Below are 23,706 nucleotides of genomic sequence, written 5' to 3' on the forward strand. Positions count from 1 at the left end.
GCGCCATAGCGATGCGGACTTCTCCTCAGTCCGTGACACTTCTTTTCCGGTCCCGCCCACTGCCTACGGCGGACAGCCACGACGCCGCCATCCAGGGACCGCAGAAGCTTTGCCTAAAACACCTCGGTACTGCCATGGAATGCAGAGCGGATGCCGCTTCGCCTGCAGAAGCATAGGCCTCATCAGCCAGATGAGCTGTGAACTTGCACGGCTTGGACTGCAGGCTGAGATCCGCGTCCAGAGACGAAAAGTACGGGCACAGGTGCACGGCGACGGTCTCCTCGGCGGAGGGCATGCGCACATAGCCGTGGGCTTCCACCCTGTCCATGTGGAAGATGATGGCCTGGGTGGAAGCATGGACGCGCGGCGATTGGTGTGCAGACCACGACTTCACCACGTGCTCGTGGACGTCGTGGAAGAACGGAGACCTCCTCCTTTTAAGCAGCCTGGCAGCGGCCCGACTGGAGATTCCTGGGAGGAGTTCCTGCAGTGTCATGTTGAGTTACCACTCTCGAAAGGGAACGATAAGATATCGCCCATCCCTAGCAGTGTGTCCTTAAAATCATGTGATTCTCAAAAACTTTGAATGTGTCTCAACTCGTAATTTTTTACAAAAGATACCAAAAACTTTACTACAGTTTGTCATGTTGGACATTATAAAACATTTATCCAAAGTATTTTCTGAATTCTAAATCCAGATGCATCTTTGCAGAAATGAACAGCCTTTTTGAAACACTGAAAGCCATATTGCTGTTTATTTATTAATTATCAAACTTATACAGTGGTGTTGAAGCCAGTTACAGAGAGGGCATTCCAAATGCTGTTCCCATGTACCATACAATTATGCATACTCATTCACTTACAAGTAATTAATTGCACTAGTTGATGTACGAATAACGTACATACAGTTTCCCTTTTAACACTGACATCAGGAGGAGATGCGAGAACACTAAGAATATATAAGGCAGTTGATGAATCATTTCTGACATAGTCAGAAGGTTTAAGCTGGAATGTAAAGTGAAAATAGTTCCAGCACACCTCCTAAATAAAAGTTTTTGCACTAGTTAGATTTCTCGAAAGTCTTCATACAATTTCTACCAAGACTATAGACCAAAAAAAAAAAAAAAAAAAAAAAAATCTGAAAAAAAAAAAATCAGGAATGCTTCATTTTGGTCATCTTAAGGCAATTTTTGGCAAAACGTTTTGTTTTCCATCTCAAACAGAAGTGCCTTGCTTCATCTCTCCATCACCCTCCTGGAAATCGAAGCACATAAACAACATTAACATAGACATGCAGCTATTCCTGCAACTATATAAACTTATGTATAATGTTTTTACCTTGTCTTGCAATTTATCCTGCAGGGTTCTGACTTTCTCTTTCTCTTTGGCAAGTTGGTCCTGACTGTTTCTCAGCAGCTGCTGGAGTTTGGTGGCTGCCTGGCCCAAATCTTTGGTCATCTTTCGCTCCTTCTCTAGACACTCCTAAAACACAAAGTCACAAGCATTATTGTCATGTCAGCATTAAAGGTTACATTCAAAATAAAAAAAAAATACTAAATTGTTCCACCCTTTGAGAGTGATTTCACATGCAACATCAAATTCTAGAACTTGTGAACATAAAAAAGGTACAAAAACTGATCATACTGTTTATCATCTAGTCAAAATGTACCTTCAGCTGAACAACATCACCCATGGCTGCAGTGTCTTCAGTTGCCTTCATCTGTTCTAGATGGCTCTGAAGCTGTCTTTTGAGGGCCTCCTGAGCCTAAAAAGGATGGAATTAAAGAGTTTAATGAATAATGGGCTTTTAAAAATCAAGAAGAAACAAGGTCATGGACACTGTTGTACCTGCTCCACTTCTGCAGAGAGCTGCTGGTTTAGAGTCTGTTCACCCTGCAGTTTTTCCAGTGTCTGTTCCAGCTGAGCCTGGACCTGACCAAGCAAACAAAACAGTACCACATCAACTATGAGAGCTACTGCAAAACCTTTCCATCCCATCCAACACAAGAGCTGCATTAGTGCACTCAACCGCATTGCACACACTGCATTAAAAATACAAGCATAAAAAAGAAGTGCGAGTTTCAAAAACAAAATACACATGTTAGTGGTTAAAAAGGTGAGTATGAGAGAAAATCCAAGAGTGGATGAGATATTCAGAGGTGAAAACAGGCACCTAGGTTAACAGAAGCCGCTGAAACAAAAATGCTGAAATATGAACGGTTAGAATTATGAGAAAAAATGTCTCCTCATTGGCAGCACTGGATAGGGAAAAAAAAGATGTGTATGGTACATAATTATAGCCTCTAATATAGGGGGAAATTATCCTCAAACAATAAAATTTATATATGGTCAAGTAATTTAAACAAAATATGACCAAATTTAAGACATTTTAACACTGACTTTTTTTGTACATAATAACAATAGTATATCCAGTCAAAAGTTTGGAAACATTACTATTTTTTTTTTTTTTTTTAAAGAAGTCTCATGCTCATGTAGCCTGCATTTATTTAATCAAAAATACAGTAAAAACAGTATTATTGTGAAATATTATTACAATTTAAAATAATGTTTTTCTATTTTAATATACTTTAAAATATAATTTATTTCTGTGATGCAAAGCTGAATTTTCAGCATCATTACTCCAGTCTTCAGTCACATGATCCTTCAGAAATCATTCTTATATGCTGATTTATTATCAATGTTCGAAACAGTTGTGCTGCTTAATATTTATTTATAACCTGTAATACTTTATTTAGGATTCTTTGAAGAATAAAAAGTAAAAAGAAAACGAGCAGCATTTATTTAAAATAGAAATCTTTTGTAACAATATACACTACCGGTCAAAAGCTTGGGGTCAGCTTTTTTTTTTAAAAGAAACTAATACTTTTATTTAGCAAGGATGAGATCAATTGATCAAAATTTATAGTAAATAATTTATATTGTTAGAAAATATTTCTATTTTGAATATTCTGTTCTTTTTAACTTTTGTATCAATAAATCCTTAAAAAAAGTACCACAGGTTCCAAAAATATTAAGCAGCACAACTGTTTCCAACACTGATTATAACGGAGTATCAAATAAGCATATTAAAATGATTTCTGAAGGATCATGTGATGCTGAAGACTAGAGTAATGGCTGATGAAAAATCAGTTTTGCATCACAAAAATAAATCATATTTTAAAAGTCAAATGTAAAAAATATTTCACAATATTACTGTTTTCATTGTATTTTTGTTCTAATAAATGCAGGCTTGATGAGCATAAGCAACTCCTTTCAAAAACATTAAAAATAGTAATTCTCCAAAATTTGACCGGTACTGTCTGTATGTATGTATGTGTGTATGTATATATATATATATATATATATGGCAATTAATACAGACTGTCTCAAAACGTAGTCGGCAAATCATTTTTTGTCAGCAACCATTTTCTGTATGCATTGCTTCGCTTTGAGACTCTATCTCTATCTCTTGAGACTCTATAATCTATCTAATGCTGCCAAGTGAGATGCAGGGTGCCTTTCTGCGTCGCACCCTAACCTGACACTCCTCTGCTTCAGGCTGCCCATTCTCCGCCACTCCCTGAGCTCGCTTTGTCACGTCACTCAGTTGCTGCCTGACCTGGAAAAGGAAGCTGTCACTCAAAACCAACAACTTTTTTCTTTGGCAAAGCCTCATGTCTGGCACAGGATTGAGAGTAAACAAAGGATAATGGGTGTAAACCCTTAGCAAATGTTTGGACTTCAAAGGAAACCAACCTGTGAAAGTTCCTCCCTCTGTTTCTGTGCCTCCATCATGGCCACACTCAGCTGTCTTTCAGATTCTGCTAAAACCTGCTTCAACTGAAAACAAACAAACCAACTGTTAAATGGCAGAGCAGAACGAGCCACAAGTAAGTCATGTGTTACGTATCAGAAGCTCAAGACATATTTCACAACGTCAGATGAGATACAATATGAGATACAAAAGCAAAACAAGTCATCTTAGTCATTCAATCCATTATGAATGACTAAGATGACTTTGTTTTGCTTTTGTATCTCATATTGTGTTTTAGTGAATAGGCCTTTAGGCAGGAGTGTGCGCTCACATGCGTCATCTCTTCAGACTGGCTCTGACTGTCAGTGGAAGCTGACTGCAGCTGTTTCTCCACCTGGGCCTCAAGTAGCAATACTTTCTCCTCCAGCTGCACTCAGGGAAAAAACATGGGAAGATGAGGGAACAGATTCAATGAGAAATATTGAGAGCAGTCATAAATGTTATTCTTTACATACACTTGGTTTAAACTACTTTAGTAGCATAAAACAAAACATTAGCTTGTTTTGTGTATAAATGTAGGTTATCTGAAGTGTTTTACAAATCAAATTTACCAGCACAAATAAAATACCATTTGTCCATCCAGAACAAACCGATACATTTCAAAATAAATCATGCATCTCAGTATCATGTAATCCTATAAGGACGTAATGCTGCTTATCAAAAAAGGGTAACTGCAGTTTTAAAATACTAAATATCAATTTTGTATTGATATTGGTTTATGTACCAATATAACAATACATACAAATTAGTGAAATTAGATTTTGCTGATACAATAATAATATATATTTTTTTAAAAGACACCAAACATTATTGTGCTAATACTAGTTAAATCTATATGCTAATTAAATTTGTTAAAAAAGTTCTTAGTCTATGTCGAATAGGGTGGCCTGGAAGCTACAAGAGTTTGTTAAATTAAATAACAGATTTAGTTTGTGTGTAACCAAAATACCAATAATAACCAGGATAAAGAAGATTTTATGCATGATGCTGGACTTTTAATTATAAACAAGCCTGAAATTCACTGAGGCTATTTTAAATGTCTAAGCTTCACTACTCATTTACTACTCATTCAAACAGATGAGGGAAATAAAATATGCACTCTTACAACCATCTTCAACATATTACAATGCAAACACCATAATGTAAACAATGTCAAAAGTCATCAACAGTAGATCATAAGAAATCGCTTTGCATTAATGTGTGGTATTCACTGATTGTGAACTGCACTGAAGCCGCAAGCCTGTAGAACGTGCAAAAGAAACGCAATGTTATTTTGTAAAGTGCAGCGCTCACATTTAATTAAATCATAAAATTCTGAAGATTAATAATCACGTTTTACATTTAATAGGCTGTATCGCGCCAGGATTTCTTAATATGATTAAGATACTCATCTTTTGTATTCTTAGTGTCCTACAGTACAAAAACTAATTTCCACTGATGAAATCTATACCTGTTGGGTGCTCTGGTTTGCCGTTCTCAAGCTCTCTGTTGTCTCTTCTAATTCCTGCACCTTTTTGAGTGCCTATGAAAACACAACATGACAGATTGAAACTTTCACACTCACTGTTCCTTGGTGGTAGTGATCTTCCAAATTTCCCCCAAAAAGTTATCCATAAACACAGCTTGTCCAAAAAAACTTGAATAACAAAACCATAACCAAATCTAAAAGATATTTTCTATAATCAAAGAAAACACTTTTTCTATGTGTCTGCAGGAATGTATGTGTGTGTGTGTGTGTGTGTGTGTTAACAGTGTATAGACCCACCATCTTCAGTTTGTCCTCTGACTCTATTATCTGGGTCCTCCACACCGTCTCCTCCTCCTCTACACTCTTCTGAAGTGTTTTCAGCATCCCCTCCTACAGAATAAGATTAAACATATATGGCTCAATGTCATTCCCATTCAAATGTAACAGATTATTAGTGTATAATCTCACCGTCTCAGCCAGTACGCTCCTGTACTGTTCACACTCAGACTGTAGTGTGCACTGACTCTCCTGGGCTGCCTGTAGTTTCCCCATTATCTCCTATATGATAAAACGACATTGTAATAACTACAAATATGCCTTCCATGCCCACTAGGGAGCGATGAAGAGCCACAAAGATAATAATAGCACAAGGCCAGAAACTGCAGCATGCTCACATCCATCTCTGTGCTTTGCTGGGATTCTTGGCTCTGTTGCTTCTGATTTAGCACCTCTTGTGCATTCACAGCAAAGTCCTGAAGCCATTTGGTCTGAAGGAAAACAAAGAGACTCCGAAAGATTAGACAGCATTTAAGGATGTGAATAGAGGAAGTGATGGAAGATATGTACATCCATTTATTAATAAAGTGACTCCATTTAATATTTGTGCCAATATCAAGTACACTACCATTTGGGGTAACTAAGATTTTTTTGTTAGAAAGAAATACTTTAAGCAATGATGCATTTAATTGCTCAAAAGTGACAGTAAAGACATTACAAAATATTTCTAATGTAAATAAATACTGAAACAAAAAATGTATCATGATTTCCACAAAATATATTAACCAGCACAACTGTTTTCAACATTGATAAGAAATGCTTCTTGAGCACCAAATCAGAATATTTGAATTATTTCTGAAAGATCATGTGACTGGAGTAATTGTGGTTAAAATTCATTTGTCAAAGGAATAGATTACATTTTAAAAGATATTAAAATAGAAAACCGTTATTTTAAATTGTAATAATATTTCACATATGACTGTTTTTACTGTATTTTGATCAAATAAATGCAGCCTTGGTGAGCATAAGAGACTTCTTTCAAAAACATTTAAAAAATCTTTCAGACCCCAAACTTTTTGTAGTGTACGTATAGAGGGACTGATGTTACATGTATTTGCATTCCAAAAACAAAACTGAGAAATGAAAATACAAGACAACTGAAATCCTAGACACCTGTGCTGTCTCTATGTTGATGTGTGGAAAAAGAGAGTGAAGAACTTCTTTGGTCTCGACCTGGAAAGATTTCAGCATGCCCTCCAAACTCTCCTGTAATGACATTATATGCTCAGAGACAATTGAACACACTATTTACATTAACAGCACAAAACCTCTTAAACTTGACATTCTATTTTCTGTCTTAGGTAATAGCTGAGACTCTTAGCACAACTAAACACTGACTAATCCAAAAGAGACTTTCAAATAGTGAAACAATGTGAAAAAAAGATTTGAGTAAGATTTGAGAACTGCAGAGTAAAATAACACTTCCTTGATCCTTGATCCTTGATATGGTGTCACCATTTTCAATACCAGTAGTACCGGTCACATTTTACACACACAGAAAGACCTATATGGTTTCTTTATATCAACACTCCTGAAATGGAAATGCAAGAGCTCTGCAAAATCTGCATTTTACAGCAACACCATCTACCCAGCTAACATGATGATGTGTGCTGCCTACGCATATTTTTATGAATCACTGTGTACATGCAAGATAATGACACGTCCACAATTGTCTCGGCTACTTACGTAATTCTTGCCTTGTGACTGATTTAGTTCCTTGAGCTGCTGCACTTCCTGTTGTAGTGATGTCACATGGCTCTCTTTTTCAGATACACTGAAAAACATCATGAAAAATCACTCAACAAAGAATGATCTTAATGTGGGTGGCTGACAGGAACATAAAGATGCAGTGGCCTTCAGTAGTACTGAATAAGTACCTTTTATGTAGTGACTCCAGTTTGGCTGTGCTGTCTTCCAGCTGTAAATGAAGAGTGCATTTATAGAAATGGTCCAAAACACTTGTTTTTAAAGGGGACCCATTATGCCCTTAAGTCTTGATTTAGTTTTTGGGGTCTACTAGAATAGGTTTTTATGCTTGAATGTTCAAAAAATAAATTTAGGTCATTGTTACAGCACCTCGCTTCCCAGTCTATCTGTAATGCTCTGGCTGCATCTGAAATTACATTCTCTTGAGCAAGTTCTTAAAAAAGTATGTTATATATAGTATGAATGCGTGTATTATGAATGTAATCTGGACGCACTACATTCGCCATGTTGACTATGTAATGTGACCTACCAGGGTCAGTTACGTTTTGCTTCACTGCCATTCACAAATCCTCTCCTGTGGCCTCATGGGATAGTAGTGTCCATCATATGCACAAGTAGTAGGTCATCTGGGTACTTTGACTACTCTTTTATGAGTACTGTGAATTTGTACGTACTACCTTCGTCACATATTGTTTTTCGCCTTCTTTATAGTAGGGAAGTATGTGATTTAGGATGTAGCCCTTGCTTAGTTCCAGTCTCTATGAAGCCCATCCTTCCAAAAGCAAAATGTGCTCTGATTGGTCGGTTGGACCAGTGTGCTGTGATTGGACCACCGCTTCGAGTGCGTTTCGGAAATGTTTCAGGGAGTTTAGAAACAGTGCTTACTGATATAGAGGATAACTCTCTTTGAATTGGACTTTGTGCTTTGTAACTTTGCAGAGATTTTTCTTGTTCAAACAGAAACATTACACACTAAAGAAAGTTGAAAATATAAAAAAGCATAATAGGACCCCCTTTAAACAAACTAATTACTTTAGCTTTAAAAAAAACTGAATAATAACAGCAAAGTCTCACTTTAGTGTTGTACTGTTCTTTACACTGCCTTATCTCTTCTTCAAACGAAACCACCTGAGACTCTTTTTCTTTCAAACTACAAGAACAGGAAAGAGAGAACACATGGCATTAAATAACAGAATGTGAAAAAAAAAAAAACATGAATTTGAAGCTGTTACTTGGATCACAAATGACGCATACCTGTTTTGTAGCTTTTCCAGCATTTCTGTGTTTTCAAGCTATAAATAATAAATAAATAAAAACGGCATAAATGGTTAAGAATGAATTTAATAATTGTTTGAGGTTTGCAAGTTTGCATATGATAAACTTACTGTGTTGAGGTCTGAACTTTTTTCTTTAACCTGTTGGAGTTCTCCCTGAAGAGTTGCAATTTGCTCATCCTTTTCTTTTATGCTTTAATTCAAATGAAGAGATAAAATAAACAAATTAAAATCATTCAAATGATCTAAGCACTACTAAACTATACTAGTAAAGCAGCAGAAAACATCCTCATTGTACCTGTGCTGCAGTTGCTGCATCTCTGTTGTGTTATCCACCTGAAGAGGACATGTGATTGGTTCAAATAAGGTAGTACAATAAATAATAAAAAACAAAAAAACGTGTTACACACTACAAGTTAAATTTACTAATGAAACTGGCACCTGATTGGCGATGGTGTTTTTGAGTTGGGTCAGTTCTTCTTCAAGAGTTGAAACTCTACTTTCTTTCTCTTTCAGGCTAGAGATTAAACAGTTAATGCAAATTCATGGTCAACAAACGTTGAGAGCGCAAAGCTGTTTCAAATGTATTCATGTACAAAAATATTGTGAAGTTTATGCTAAATACAAGAATACTGCATCTCAAGTAAATGTCCTGTTTCAAGTTAAAGTCATGTTAAGGATATATAGATATTTTCATTGGAAAACATTTTTTTTTTAAACACAGCATACACAAACAGTAAATGGTACCTGTTTTTTGCTTGCTCCAGTTCAGCCATGAAAGCCTGTAATGACGATAAATGCAAATGCTTATGAAATTACTGCTCCACCATATGTTCATGCATTTGTATCTCACTTGTTGTATACGCCATCTGTAAGTTGCTTTAGATCAGGGGTGTCCAAACTTGGTCCTGGGGGGCAACTGTCCTGCAGAGTTTAGCTCCAACTTGCCTTAAAGGTTTCTAGTATGCCTAGTAATACCTTGATTAGCTAGATGTGTTTAATTAGGGTTGGAGATAAACTTTGCAGGCCCTCCAGAGGCAGGGACACCCCAGCTTTAGATAAAAGCCTCTGCTAAATTAATAAATATAAATGAAAATGTATAGACTGATACAGATGAACAGTTATTTTTAGGAATAGGGGACAGTTCATCACGATACGATACAATATTGACTCTCTCAGCCAGCGATACGATATTTGCCGATACCTCAAAAAATTCTGCGATACATTTACGGTTCGATTCGATTCAGGGCCATATCGATGATTTATCGATATTTAGATATTATGTGCCAAGTTTACACAACCAGTTTCGTTTATTAACTCTCAAATGCAACCAAAATAAATAACATGAATGTTTAATTAAACTCTTTGAAAATTGCACACCCTCTTTCAATTGGGACATTTACAACACAAGAGTTCATTTGCAAAAACAGATTAGTCCGTTCTTGTTCATTTTCATAAATCGTGTTTTTTGGGTTTTTTTTTTGTGCATTCCAAGTAATATCAATCAAAATGCAGCTGGGTTGTTTTGATTAAGTAATAACTCCAAAAATACAGGTAACTTACAAAATGAAAGTACATTGAAAGTATGTTTTTTATATATTAAAAGTTTTTTGTGTGTTTTTAGCAAAAGCAGATTAACTCCTTTTTTTTTTTTTTGCCAAAAGCTGATAACTCCACATTTCATGTTTCAGAGTTAAACAAAACCAAGTTATTGCTATGACACATAATAAAACACTCGGTTAATCTTTGTAACGTTAATCTCCTCAGCTGACATAGACGCCTGACAAACTTTATTGTTGTGATTACACGCAATACAGGGAGCTTTTCCCTCACCACTAACTTTAGCAAGGTTGCGTGAAAAAGTTTCAACTTTTAGATATCACAGATTCATCACTTTTAGTCACTGACTTTGTCAGCTTTGATGAAACTGCTCTTAGCTAGCGCGTCTTTTCGAAATGACTAACAGCCTTGTCACCTGACCTGAATACTACGCGCTGATTTGCTAAAACTGACTTTTCAGGTTGTGTTCACAAACAACAAGGGTGCTTGTCGGTTTCTGCTGTAAAATATGAACTCGTGATGCCTTGACAGTGGACAATACCGGCTTTGTGACAAAACGTGTTTGGGTTCAGTCAATCTTGTCAGGTGTCTATTTCAGATGAGAAAAGTGAGGATGTGGAGAGTGTCAAAATAAAGGTACCGTATATCGATATTTTATGTGGCATTGATCCAAATCGATGTATTGTTACACCCCTAATTAGGAATGTAAAAAGTTAACATGCAAATAACTAAATGTTTAATAATCTTCAACCCATTTATTCAATTTGACATCTACAAATTATTTTATGAGACTTTTATATAAGGTGAAATTGAATGGTTGATACACACATAACATATAATTCAAGACTATTATTATGTGACACAGATCAATGTATTGGGATATGGAAAGTGGAGTCTCACCTCTGAATTGTGGTTTTGTTCTTTGTTCTGGCTCGCCTCCAGTTGCTGCTCTCTCTCTGCCAGTATATATTTCAGCTGGCTTTGCAGACTCTCCAACTGTTCGCTCCGCTCTTTCAATTCCGCTTCCACACTGGCCACACGAGCTTGAGCCTCTGAAACAGTGCAGTTAGGAAGAGAACACTTATTTCTTATTATTAATTCATCATATAACTGATGTTTTTGTCCAAAGCAACACAAGCAACCTGAGGTTAAGTGTTTTGCTCAAGGGCACTTTCTTGCAGGATTTAAAACCCACATATAACCATTATCTTGCTTTTCCCATTATACAGAAATGATTTGAAGCAATCTGGATCCACCTTGTGATTCAACAATGTGCTTCCTTGCACAAGTGAACCAAGTGAGTGCTGACCTGCATGAGCAGTGGTGTCTTTCTGCTCAAGTTGTGTCTGAAAGCTGTTTCTGCTGCTCTGGGTCTGTCTGAGCTCCTCACTCACTTCCTCCAGATGCTTCTGCAGGGCCTGTTCACTGCTTATCCAGTTCGCCTACAGGGGACAAACCATAACACAGAAAACACCTGTCAAGTTTGATAGCGCAACTCCGCTGAATTCAAAGTCTTAATGAACAAAGAAGGATCCACAAAAACGTTAGTACATTTACATTACATTTTATAACAAAACATCAAACCAAAACGTGAAATCTGGGTCATTCCTTGTCAACTCAACCAAAGGTCCATGGCTAAAAATTTATTTATTTCTGGTGAAAGAAATACATAAAGAAAGCCAAATATTAAATGTAATGGATTTATATTTACTGAGTAATCCACTAATTTGTAGAGGGGGGTAAAAATTATAATTATGTTGATAGAAAAAAAAGCGAGATACATTTCTGGTTTTAAAATGATTTGTTCTTCAGATATTCCTCTTTAAAAGAAAGGGGGGGGGGGGGGGGGGGGGTGTCAGATGTATGCAAAGTGACCCACATTTGGTGTTTGACCACTGAAAATGTGTACAAATTACCAATTTACTCATGGAGCCACACTGAGATCCCCATTGAGATCCCCCATCTGCAAACAAATGATGCTAACATTTTTCTTCTAATAAAATAAGAAAAAAAAGATTATATACATCTTTTTAAATGTAAAATGTCATTTGGTAATATAATATATATATAACGCAATTTGATATTTTGATATATTATTAAAAAGGCATTCATATAGTTAAGGGTGGCTTAGGCATCCAATTACTTTTTGGAGCCACTGTACATTAAATTCATTCATTTTAGGTCCTGATGTTCATTTAGACGAAATTCTAAACAGGGACTATGCAAACGTAACATGGGAGCATTGACTCTCCAGACATTACTCATGTCTCTCCCATGCAGTACACCATCTAGATGCTCAAAATGAGCTCAGTAAACACTTCAACAAAAGGCAGCTTTTTATCCAGTGGCCTTTTATTTGTAGCAGTGGATCAGCGAAAAAACGCAGTTTGTAAACCCATTTTATCTGTGCTTCCAGTATGAATAATCAGATACTTCTGTCTGAAACTGTACTACTTAGGCAGGCTCACATTCCAAATTGCTCGAAGAAGCACTTTCTTGTAGCTCTGGCCATGTTCCAACTCACGGAGCACTGCTGAGCGATCAAACTGGCAATCAAATGTTCTGCCAGCATGTGAAAAATCCCATTAGTAGAGGCACCAGCACTGGGGGGTCAAAGTCTGAGCTGAGCTTTACCAGCAAGCCTAATCAAGCTTCTTTAATACACACACAGATTGCAAGAAACTATGCTTCATACCTGCCGATGTGTAAGGCTAAACAGCCCAGCAAGTGGTAGCAGAATGCTCTAATGAGGCTGGTGCTCATGCTGGGAGAGGTTTTATAAGAATTAGAGTGGCATTTTGAACTCTTTCATAAGAGGCACTGCTTGGGCTATTGTTGTTCAGCTCTTTGGTACAAAACTAACTACAATTCAGCAAACTAAACAATAATGATTGGTGTCTGTGGTGCACAGAATGGTTTAAGAAGGATGTGCTTCTGACCTGCAGCTGGGTCAGCTGTTTCTCAGCTGTGGCAGCTTTAGATTCCAGATTTTTCCTGAGTTGTTCTTCAGCCTGCAAGGCATCATTCTTCTCTACCAGTTCCTTATTCAGCCGAATGCAGTCCTGATGCAGTTTGGCCAATTCAGCATTTTGTCTGATGCACCAAAAAAAAAAAAAAAAAAATTAAATGGAGAGAAAAGAAAGAAAAAACCCATTCTGTTAAAAAAAAAATCTGGAACACAAGCAAAAATAAATAAATAAATAAATAAATAAAACAGTTTGGCCTATTCAGCGTTTTGTCTGGACCAATAAAGAAACAAACAAATAAAAACATTTAATGGAGGCAGAATGTCATTATATTTGATAAATTACGAAGACAATAAAAAAAAAAAAATGAATGAAGAATCGTGCACACAAAGATCAGGAATGTGCAAGTTTAAAATAAAAAGAACTCAATTTTGTATTAGGCAACCACAGCTGCTTGGTTCCTATATTTGATATGTCATGCTAGGAAGTCTGTTGCAATGTCATTGGGCAGAGGTTTTGAACGTCAAGGTGTGGTCTCTGAAAAAGATAAATTAAGCAAGCAAGACATTTTGGGGTTTGGCAGAAGCTGTAGGTTCATACTTGCTCTCCGTCTGACTGGTGGCTTGGTTAAGCGCATCTCTGAGGATGGAGTTCTCTTGCTGTAGACGGGCCAGCTGAGCATTAGGGCCTTTCTCCAACTGGTCCTGGAGAGCCGAGATCTAAGAATGAACAGAAAGGGCTTAGGCATGTTACGTAAATATTAGGGCTGCCAAAGCTCACTAATGTGATTAATTAAAAGCATCTAATCCTGTTAAACTGAATACAATTTACTTAATTTGACATTACAACTAATATTAATGACAAAACCATCGCTGGTACAATCTGCTACAAATAATTTAAAAAAATTACTGAGTCATACTTAAGCCAATTCATAATTTGAAGTTAATCATATTAATTACCATGCAATTATTATTTTAATTTACTGTCTTAATAAAAGCATTTTTTGCCTGATGTCATTGCAATTTCATAACTTTTCATATAGTCTTGCTACCATGCTGAATTCTCACTTTGGCATTGAGCTGCTGAGACTCAGCGAGGTGGTCTTGATAACTGGCCTGCATGCGTGCTTGCAGGGCGATAATGTCCTGCTCTCGCTTGCTCAGCTGAGAGCTCAACCTGGTCTCTACAGATGCCACCTTTGATTTCTCCACAGACAGCTCCTACACACAAACAAACCAAACACAGGTCATGATCTGGTATGAAAACAGGGCCATCACAATACTTGTGGCTTCTTGTTCAAGTGCTTCGTGGTGCTTAAACATCTGAGCTGCAAAACAAACATTTTTACACTACTGTTCAAAAGTATGGGGTCACTATGAGATACATATATATATAAGAAATTAATACTTTTTTCAGCTAGGACATATTTAAATTTATCAAAATAAATGTAACAAACATTTCCTAAAAAAATGTATCAGGGTTTCCATAAAGATATTAAATAGCACATTTGTTTTCAACATTATTTATAAGAACGTTTCTTGAGCACCAAATCAGCATATTAGAATGTTTTCTGAAAGATCATGTGACAATAAAGCCTGCAGTAACAGCTGCTCAAATTCAGCATTAGCATCACTGGATTAGCTGTGAATATTTCACAATATTACTGTTATTTACTTATTTACATACATGAGTCAGAATAAGAGACTTCCTTCAAAAACATTACAAAATCTTACCGACCCCAAACTTTTGAATGGTATCATAGGTTCAAACCTGGCAACTGTCAATATCAGACTAAAGCAGAACATTTAATTAAAAGTCAAATTTTCACCTTATAAAGTCCATAATGATAGAGTACTTATGATGCATATCAAACTTTTCTTAATGTTTTATACTAGCTTGAGTGTTTCAGGCCTTACTTTAGTCAAATCCCTCAGTCTGCTTTTAGCAGCTGCTGAGTCCTCCTGCTCAGCTGCCAGCTGCTTGTCTCGTTCCTCCAGCTGTTTCTTCAGCACAACCACAGGATCACCCTTCTGTGTGGCCTATAAACATGCACGAAAAACTGTTTAGACAAACTTTTACATGAGTTTTAATAAAGTAATGATGGGTATAATAATACTCACTTAAAATATAAAACAAGAAACATAACTTTAGGGAGTTGGCCATACCTTGTGCCATGTGTCTTGAATAATGCCAGTCTTATCAGACAGAATCTCAATGAGCTTCTGGGCCTCTACTTCAGTGAACTCCATATTCCTCACCGTGGAAAGCAGAGCCTTATAGGGCAGGTACAGTGGGCTGTCTGCGGAGTCTGCAGCCACCGCTAGAGAGGGAGAAAGAGACACAAAACAGATCAATTATTAAGGTTATGCACGAGTAAAAGGGACACAAATCACAAAAATCACAGAGATAACTGGCATCCACAGAGAAGATACAGTTGCCCCCTTTTGTAGTGCCAGTGTTGTTTTGATGCCGAATCAGAAAGCTAAGAAGTGCTTTGCAGCAGATCAGTCTCTGGCCCAGCACAGTGTCTACTAAACTCTTCGTGTTTAAGAGTGAATTTTCCAACCCATTTATTACACTCCTAAACACCCACAGCATAATCAGCATCCAATTCAGATCAGCAGAGTAATAAAATCAAAACAGCCCTGTTGAAGTGCCGCTTCAAGGGAATGAAGTGTACGATACAGTTAACTGGACTCGTACAGTGGTGTGTGCATGTGCTGCTATCATGTCCTTTATTGACTCACTTTGTTATTTAGACAGTGCCAGCATGGCACCAGGGTGAGGCACCAGGGTGAGATGGCACCCAGGACTGGCAATAAACTCCTATTGTCCAGTCACTAAAGGCCTTTGTGTGCTCCCCTAATGGAGCAGCTGAGGCAAAAGTATTGTTTGAACAGGGCCAAGAGGGCTGAACTTCGTAGAGAGGAGTGGAATTCTGAGTGCATTTGGAAACCCACCTGCACGCTGGCGCAAAACTCTCTGCATTTTCCCATGGTCAAAGCAGTGCAATACCTCATCACAAGTGAGTGGTATTATATATATATATATATATATATATACACATATATATATATATATATATATATATATATATATATATATATATACTGGATGGTTGACTCTTCATACAATAGATTAACTAATGAGTGAGGTTGGGTAATTTATCAAGATTTTTTTTTTGTGGTATTGCTTTGTGCCAACTTTAACCATATGTGGTTTTGCACATTTGTGCAAAATAGAAACAAAGTAAAGCCAAACTTCAAGGACATGTTGAATGACTAGGAAACCATGAAACTCAAACTATCTCATGTGCCTAATAGCCTGTGTACTAGCACACATGTGCATGAAATCCAGCACATGAGCAGAAGAATGCAGCTCACTGCCTCAATTCCCCTGTGAGTAGCACTTCAGACATAAACCCACTCTGAGCTCTCTGCAACCAATCAGAGCCAACATCAGCAAATAAGGACTAGTGATATTCCAACACACCGCCCACAAAGGAAATAGAGCACTTCAGCGCTATTTGTCAGAAGAGACAATCCAGACGGTACTCTGAATTAGATGAATGACATCAGGAAGTAACACGCATATAAACTCCTGAGTCAGCCACTTCACATACACCATATATTCAGGTTTTCCAGGCTCAGCTTGGAGGTTTATTACATGTAAATGTCATCTGTGCGGTCTAGCCAAAACAGTTTTATCTCTGTGTATTTAAGGGTCTGGCAAACCAATCAGAAGTATCCTGTTATTGCATACTAAAGCCAAACTTCCTTTAAGACATACCTGGGTCCTACACAAACATTTGGACTGGCTTTTTTCATTTTCCAGGTCTAATATTAGTGTCTACTACATCAACCTGATGATGACAATAATGATACTGATAATGAATTTAAGTCAATTCAAATTATATATATACATTTTTACCTAATATGTTCCCTAGGTTAAAGTGTTGAAGAGATGCTGCACATGAAGATGCATAATATGAGGTCTTTAATTGTCCACATTCAAGTATTTCATTCAATGGACTTAAAGAGCTTGCCCTTTTCCAGCAGATTTAGTTCACAGTCGTGACCTAAATAGGATTTTCATTAACAGCAATAATCCTAAAATTCTGCATTAGTAATTAGTAACTTAAGCTCCAAGGATCTCTCATGCTTGGCTCATTTGGTGCATCTGGCAAGTCAGACTTGTGAATTCAGAGAATTGTTAAGTGATGCAGACCGGTCCAATTGATGAATGAATTGTTCAGTGCGATTTGCAAGCTGATTTAACATGTTATATGAAAATAATCAGCTTGTTTTATGAATCGGACACTGCCATCGCGTCTCTTCAGTACAAAATAACGAGGAACAACGTTATTATGAAATACAGTGGGATGTTATGCTTTGGAATGTATAAGGTTTCCAAAATAAAAATACTAACATAAAAAGTACAGACACTTGAAAAATGTACTTAAAAAAAAAAAAAAAAAAAAACCTTTATTAGTGTCCACCTCTGATCGATCGCCATTTAAATGATAAATCCCTAAACTTAATACTGCAAAATGCATCTACTGCAGTGGTATAAAGCCATCATGACAGGGTGTGCAGATGCCACTCAAAACAGCATTTTCCTCACGAATTCAATATATTTTTTACTCTAAATAATAGGCTAGTTGTACAAGCTTTGTGCACATGTATTTTTCCATGTGCATGTCTGTACTGTATGTGTGTGCATTTGTATGGGAGATACATGTGAGCAAATGGGTTGTTCTGCTATTATAAGTGTTATATTCTTCCCAAATGTGCATAGGATATTGAGCATATTACAGAATTTATTTAGTTATATACGAAAAAGAGTACTTTTATTCAAGCTCCATAACGTTTTGTTTTGCTTGAATTATATCAGAGCCTTTAGAATACTCAGATATTTTCCTTGATTTATAAATGATCTTCCTGGGTAGTTCTTAATATATATTGGTATTTTAGTAATTCTTCACTATAAATATTTTCATTCAATGACAAAACAGATAGGATTCTTCATGAACACAGACTTTAACCGTCCCAGTGATATCCCATAATGCTATAGCCTTGTTTAGCTTTATTAACTACAGCACGGCCGCTTACTTTTTCCTTGTGTGTCTGATGCACTTGTTTTGCTTATGAGCCGTCATGCACCTCAAATCTACGCACTGAAATTATGACCTTGTGTAATCGACCATCAATACGTTTTTACCAACTAAATCGATCATCGATTAATCATTAGCATCCCTAATGCTAATTAAGTGTAATGTCTTATGTTAACAAATTTGAGTTTCAACAAGAACCAGGAGGGGGCAGCCTCCTTCACATCAGCAGGTCTGTGTATCTCTGCCTAGTAATTATCTGACCATTTAATATGTTTTTTTTGTGTGTAGATAACAGCATACCTGGCTCTGCCTTCTTCTTGGATCCTGCTTTCTTCTTGGGTGGAGCATCCTGTTTGGGCTCTTCTGCTTTGGCCGGCAAAGCAGTCACTGCGGCAGCTTTTGGAGTGCCCACTGGAGGCACTGCCATAACAGGAACCTTTTTGGTAACCATCTCCAATGGAGCCACTGATTTGGGCTGAACCTCAGTAGAAGCAGACTCTGCTTTGACTTTCCTTTTCCTCTTCTCCTTAGGAGATGGGGCAGGTTGGGCATCTTCAGGAGTAGGATGGGATGCAGTAGCACCTGTAGCAGCCTTTTGGGAAGGGGCCAGGGCAGGTGTACTGGGTTTTTGTTCAGGTGGAGTAGATTTCTGGGCTTGGGTGGGTGGAGCAGCATTCTGGGCCGGTGGAGAAGATTTCAGGGCAGGGGAATTTGAAGCAGACTTCTGGGATGGAGCAGGTAGAGAGGATTTCTGAGCTGGAGCATTTGCAACAGCCTTTTGGGCTTGTGCAGATTTTTGTGCGGGGACAGGTGGGGCAGCTTTCTGGGCTGGAGCATTTGAAGCAGACTTCTGTGAAGGGGCAGCTGGAACGGATTTTTGGGCTGGGGCAGGTGAAGCGGATTTCTGGGCAGGAGGAGCTGGAGAGGGTTTCTGAGGAGGAGGAGGAGCTGGAGAGGATTTCTGGGCTGGAGGAGCTGGAGAGGATTTCTGGGCAGGAGGAGCTGGAGAGGGTTTCTGAGGAGGAGGAGCTTGAGAGGGTTTCTGAGCAGGAGGAGCTGGTGAGGATTTCTGGGCAGGAGGAGCTTGAGAGGGTTTCTGAGCAGGAGGAGCTGGAGAGGACTTCTGGGCAGGAGGAGCTTGAGAGGGTTTCTGAGCAGGAGGAGCTGGAGAGGATTTCTGAGCAGCAGGAGCTGGAGAGGACTTCTGAGCAGCAGGAGCTGGAGAGGACTTCTGAGCAGCAGGAACTGGAGAGGACTTCTGAGCAGCAGGAACTGGAGAGGACTTCTGAGCAGCAGGAACTGGAGAGGACTTCTGAGCAGCAGGAGCTGGAGAGGACTTCTGAGCAGCAGGAACTGGAGAAGACTTTTGGGCAGGTGGAGAAGACTTTTGGGCAGGTGGAGCTGACTTCTGGGCTGGTGGAGCGGGCTTTTGAGAAAAGTTGGATTGGGGAGACTGTGCTGGGGCATCTTGTTTAGGTGCCGGTGCAGCAACTTGTTCAGGGGCTGGAAGAATTAGAGGACTGGGCTCGGCTGGTACTTCTATGACCTCAGGGGTGGCCTCTGACACCAGGAGCTTCCCGTTGGGCTTATCATCCTTTTTCTTACCACGAATTTTCTTCTCTGCTACCTTGTCTTTTTTCTTTTTGTCTGATCGTTGATTGGATTGGGTCTTCCCTTGCTCCTTCCGCTGCTTGGCTATAGCTTCTTCGTAGGAGGTCTCCTTCATGGAAAATGTTGAGACCAGTGCAATCCCAATAGCTGAGAACATCATGAAGCCACCAAACACCACTATTCCAAGGGTCTGAGGATCATAGATGTCCATGACTGCTAGTGTCCTTTCTAAAAATAATAAAAAAAAAAAATTGGAAGAAGGAAAAAAGGGTGAGGTCGGTGGTATTTTTATGTCATTATTATCATGTTTTATATATTCAATTAATGTTCCACATAAAGGCTTTTTAAACACAAGAGTGGCACCTTAAGCGTTAGCAATGTCCCAGTAAGGTGAGGCCATCTTACCTTATAGGATTTCCTAGATTTCCTTTATCAAATACATATTTATTGCTTTACTATTTAACAATTTATTCTAAGGACATAAAAGCTGGCTTTTGAATGTCAGCCTGGAGGCAAGAAAGTGTCTCAAATTTCCCTGTTCCAGAAGCATCTAGTTTATTCATTTGGAAAGGAGGTCCATTCAACCAAAAAACAAGTTTATATACAGAAACTTGCAAGTAGAAAAAAATATGCCCAAGCATGCTACCCTCAACTTCTATTAGCCTACAAAATTTTAACAAAAGCTTCCACCATACAATATGCAAATAATGCATTTAGTAGAAGAGGATCATGCAACCAAAAAAAAGTTTTCTACAGAAACTTGTGAGTAGGAAAAGACACCCAAGTATGCTACCCTCAACTTCTACTATATACTTTGAAGAAAAAGCTACATCTATACAGTATGCAAACACTACTTAGTAGAAGACAGTTATGCAACAGAGTTTTCCATTCCACCATGCACTGCTTTCTGCCAAAGCAAATTTCAGTCCTCTTGTGCTGCTTCCATGGGATTTTTGCCATACCAATCTCACACTTCAAATGTGCACCAAAGCATGAATGCATGGTGGCAAAAAAAAAAAAAAAAAAAATCTTCATATTCTAGGAGCAAGAACAATCTAGACAGCCTTCAGCGCACAATACATACAATAATGAGGTTTAGTGGCAATCTGTAACTTGTACGTAGGAATGCTACATTTCTGGGGAAACAGATGCACTTAGACTGCTCCATTTCGCATAGCCCTTGACTATGTTATATATGATATGAAGAGCTCAGATGCAAAAGCCTCTAAGTGCCATCTGAAATTGTCTTCTAGAATGATCGTTTTTATCAAGCTCGTATATTTAAGTTCAATAATTTCACTTAAATGGCAATGAAAATTACCTATTAATTGTCATTTAAGTGAAATTACTGAACTTAAATATACAAGCTGGATAAAAATGATCATTCTAGAAGAAAATTTCAGATGGCACTTAGAGGCTTTTGCATCTGAACTCTTCATATATATATATATATATATATATATATATATATATATATATATATATATATATATATATATATATATATATACACACACTATACACACAACACAGAAGACTTACATTTATGAAAAAGCCAAATCAATATTAGATCAAACAAACATGTATTATGCTAATACCATGACATCCATTTATAATAAACCTGATTACTAAAAGTAAAATGGGCCAATAGGAGATGAGGACCACCTTTAAGTTGATTTCTGTTGTTCCTTACATATTTAAAACCGTTATAAGGAATTAAACTGAGGGGGGAGACTCACAACGTTTTGCTTCGAAAATGAATAAAAAGGCTGATAAATTAGCTGGAAAATATAAAATGATAAATTAGTTGGAAAAGTGTTTGTTTATACTCCATGCTCGCTTTTGACATTTATTCAAAAGGTAACGTTAGCTGTTGAATGAATATACAACAAGAAATGAAGAGTGAGACAACTCAACAGCTGTAGCTACTTTTCTCCCTGAAACGTGAATGAACAACCAGAATTATGTTTAAACAGTTTTCGGATAATTCTTACAGACATTAAAGCAGTTATAGGAGCTGAAATGTGTATTTAATAGACAGTTTTCATTTGCTAGGTCACAAAGGAAAAGCTGATATTAACTGTCTGCCTACAACGGAGCATCACCCCAAATCAAAATGTGAAACCACTTATTATAGTCATGCCATTCGCTTCGTGAGGAATCGTGACTACTATAAGATGTCTTTAACCCACCTGAGTTACGAGATAGTTAAAGAGGAGAGTAGATAAATGGGAGAGATCAAAGTTTACGTCTAATTGCTACTGAAAACCTTTTAAGCTTTTAATGAATAACGCCATGACAAAAGCTTTAAATCTCACCTCCTCTCGCGGCAGATTTCCGTTGGATGAATAACTTCAGGAAGAGTTTAAACAGAAATGATTATCTCGTGCCTTACCGCGCCAGCAAAAAACAAACAAAACAAAAAAACAAAAAAAAATCTTATTCCCAGCTTGAGGAGTCAGTCGATGTCTGTGTGGAGTCGTGGCACTTTCTCGCGCTGGCATTACGCCGGCAGTGGCCCACATTCCGTCCATCCAGGGGACAGCTGATTGGCTAAAGTAGAGTCAGTCAAACCGTTGCGAACCAATCGAATTTTGTTATCGTAAAAGAAGGCTGGTCTTTTTGACTCGACTGGGAGTTGTAGTTTTTTGTCACTCGTTTTTCAACAAGGGTTTCAAAAATTAACGTCACAGACTTCATTTGACTACCAAACTATTCATTTTAACAACCTTTTACGCTACCAGTCTGGTTGCTTGCCTGTATGCATTTTAATCATTCCTTTTATTTATTTATTGATAGCCTATTTAAATAGGTCTATTCAGAAACATAGGCCTACATTAATTTATTATTTTCAGATAGAATATTAATTAATTCAATTTTCTTCAAATACAGTTTTGTTTTTCCCCATTTGTATCTCCCGTGAAAATAACATTTAAAGGATTGAAAGTAAACATAAAATAATACATTGCTGAATATTTATATAATATTAAAAATCCAGCTTCATGGGGACTGGTTAGACTCATGAACTACCATTTTTAACATTATTATGAGACCTAAAGGAAAGGTAGTCAAAAGACCTAAAGTTAAAGGTAGGCTGTAGGCTACTAAGATATAGAAAGACTGTTGTAAAATGAATGTTTAAAGCAAGGTGTGAATTATTTATTGCTGAAAGTGAATGTCCTTACAGATCAATACAGGATCAGTCTTTATTTATCTTTGCCTTAAGCTTGTACCAAGACACTCAGTTATGGAGCTGTTTACTGAACGGAGAAAAAAATCTTAATATACTTTTGAAAGGTTAGTCTTTGGTGTGGTTGTGTGTGTATCTCGTTCATTTGTTTAGCAACGGGTGTGGTTTCCATCTGCAAGAATGTGGCATATTAGTAGAACTGTTTTAAAACCATTCAAATTGTACATATTATTTTATATTATAAGCACGACATTATTTAATTATAATTAAGAAATTCTGTACAATTCACAGCAGGAAAAAATATGAGGACAGATTCATATGCACTGAACTGAATTTTAAGGAGTGGATGCACATTCCACATTCATTTCAATTGAACAACAGGGCGTTGAAAGAACAAAACATAGAGTACAGCAGATTTACCTGAATGTAAGTCCAAACCTTTTTATGCCTATCCTGAAAAACACCTCTCAAGTCATTTCTAACATGCTTTTTATTTAATTATTTCATAGATCAAATGTCTTTTTTTCTCTATATATAAGCATATTCTCAATAGGGACAAAAATATGCACTGCCTTATTCAGACTTGGTACCCTTCTTTATAGTTACATAATCCTCTGAGACTGTTGCCCCAACATTTATTACAGATCACACATGATCTAAGATAAAT

At 37.4% G+C, this 23,706-nt stretch overlaps 1 protein-coding gene across 2 annotated transcripts; it reads right to left on the reverse strand.

Annotated features, from left to right (window-relative positions):
- Positions 1 to 738: 738 nt before the first annotated feature.
- rrbp1a (ribosome binding protein 1a) lies at positions 739 to 22,390 on the reverse strand. Of its 2 annotated transcripts, XM_084391244.1 has the most exons (29): positions 22,168 to 22,390; positions 18,539 to 20,077; positions 15,291 to 15,445; positions 15,042 to 15,164; positions 14,193 to 14,345; positions 13,726 to 13,844; positions 13,099 to 13,252; positions 11,469 to 11,601; positions 11,060 to 11,211; positions 9,347 to 9,381; positions 9,041 to 9,116; positions 8,898 to 8,935; positions 8,711 to 8,792; positions 8,580 to 8,617; positions 8,400 to 8,475; positions 7,496 to 7,536; positions 7,305 to 7,392; positions 6,732 to 6,824; positions 5,957 to 6,049; positions 5,751 to 5,840; positions 5,580 to 5,672; positions 5,265 to 5,336; positions 4,086 to 4,181; positions 3,757 to 3,840; positions 3,539 to 3,619; positions 1,849 to 1,932; positions 1,670 to 1,765; positions 1,339 to 1,482; positions 739 to 1,254 (listed from the first exon to the last, which is right to left on the reverse strand). In XM_084391244.1, exons 2-29 carry the CDS (start codon positions 20,058 to 20,060, stop codon positions 1,216 to 1,218), a joined length of 4,050 nt encoding a protein of 1,349 aa, XP_084247370.1. In that variant the 5' UTR covers positions 20,061 to 20,077; positions 22,168 to 22,390; the 3' UTR covers positions 739 to 1,215. The 2 variants fall into 2 exon arrangements, with proteins under 2 accessions (XP_084247370.1, XP_084247371.1); XM_084391245.1 differs by lacking the exon at positions 3,539 to 3,619.
- Positions 22,391 to 23,706: the final 1,316 nt, after the last annotated feature.

This window comes from Rutilus rutilus (assembly GCF_951802725.1).
Source record: "Rutilus rutilus genome assembly, chromosome: 20".
In the NCBI taxonomy this organism is placed as follows: domain Eukaryota; kingdom Metazoa; phylum Chordata; class Actinopteri; order Cypriniformes; family Leuciscidae; genus Rutilus; species Rutilus rutilus.

Excerpts from the sequence above, each read along its gene's own strand:
- rrbp1a (XM_084391244.1), bottom strand. The coding sequence starts at position 20,060 with ATGGACATCTATGATCCTCAGACCCTTGGAATAGTGGTGTTTGGTGGC. Across the intron at positions 13,845-14,192 it reads CTCAGCAGCTCAATGCCAAA|ATCTCGGCTCTCCAGGACCA; the intron begins GTGAGAATTCAG and ends GTTCATTCTTAG. Across the intron at positions 13,253-13,725 it reads ACCAGTCAGACGGAGAGCAA|ACAAAATGCTGAATTGGCCA; the intron begins GTATGAACCTAC and ends TTGGTGCATCAG.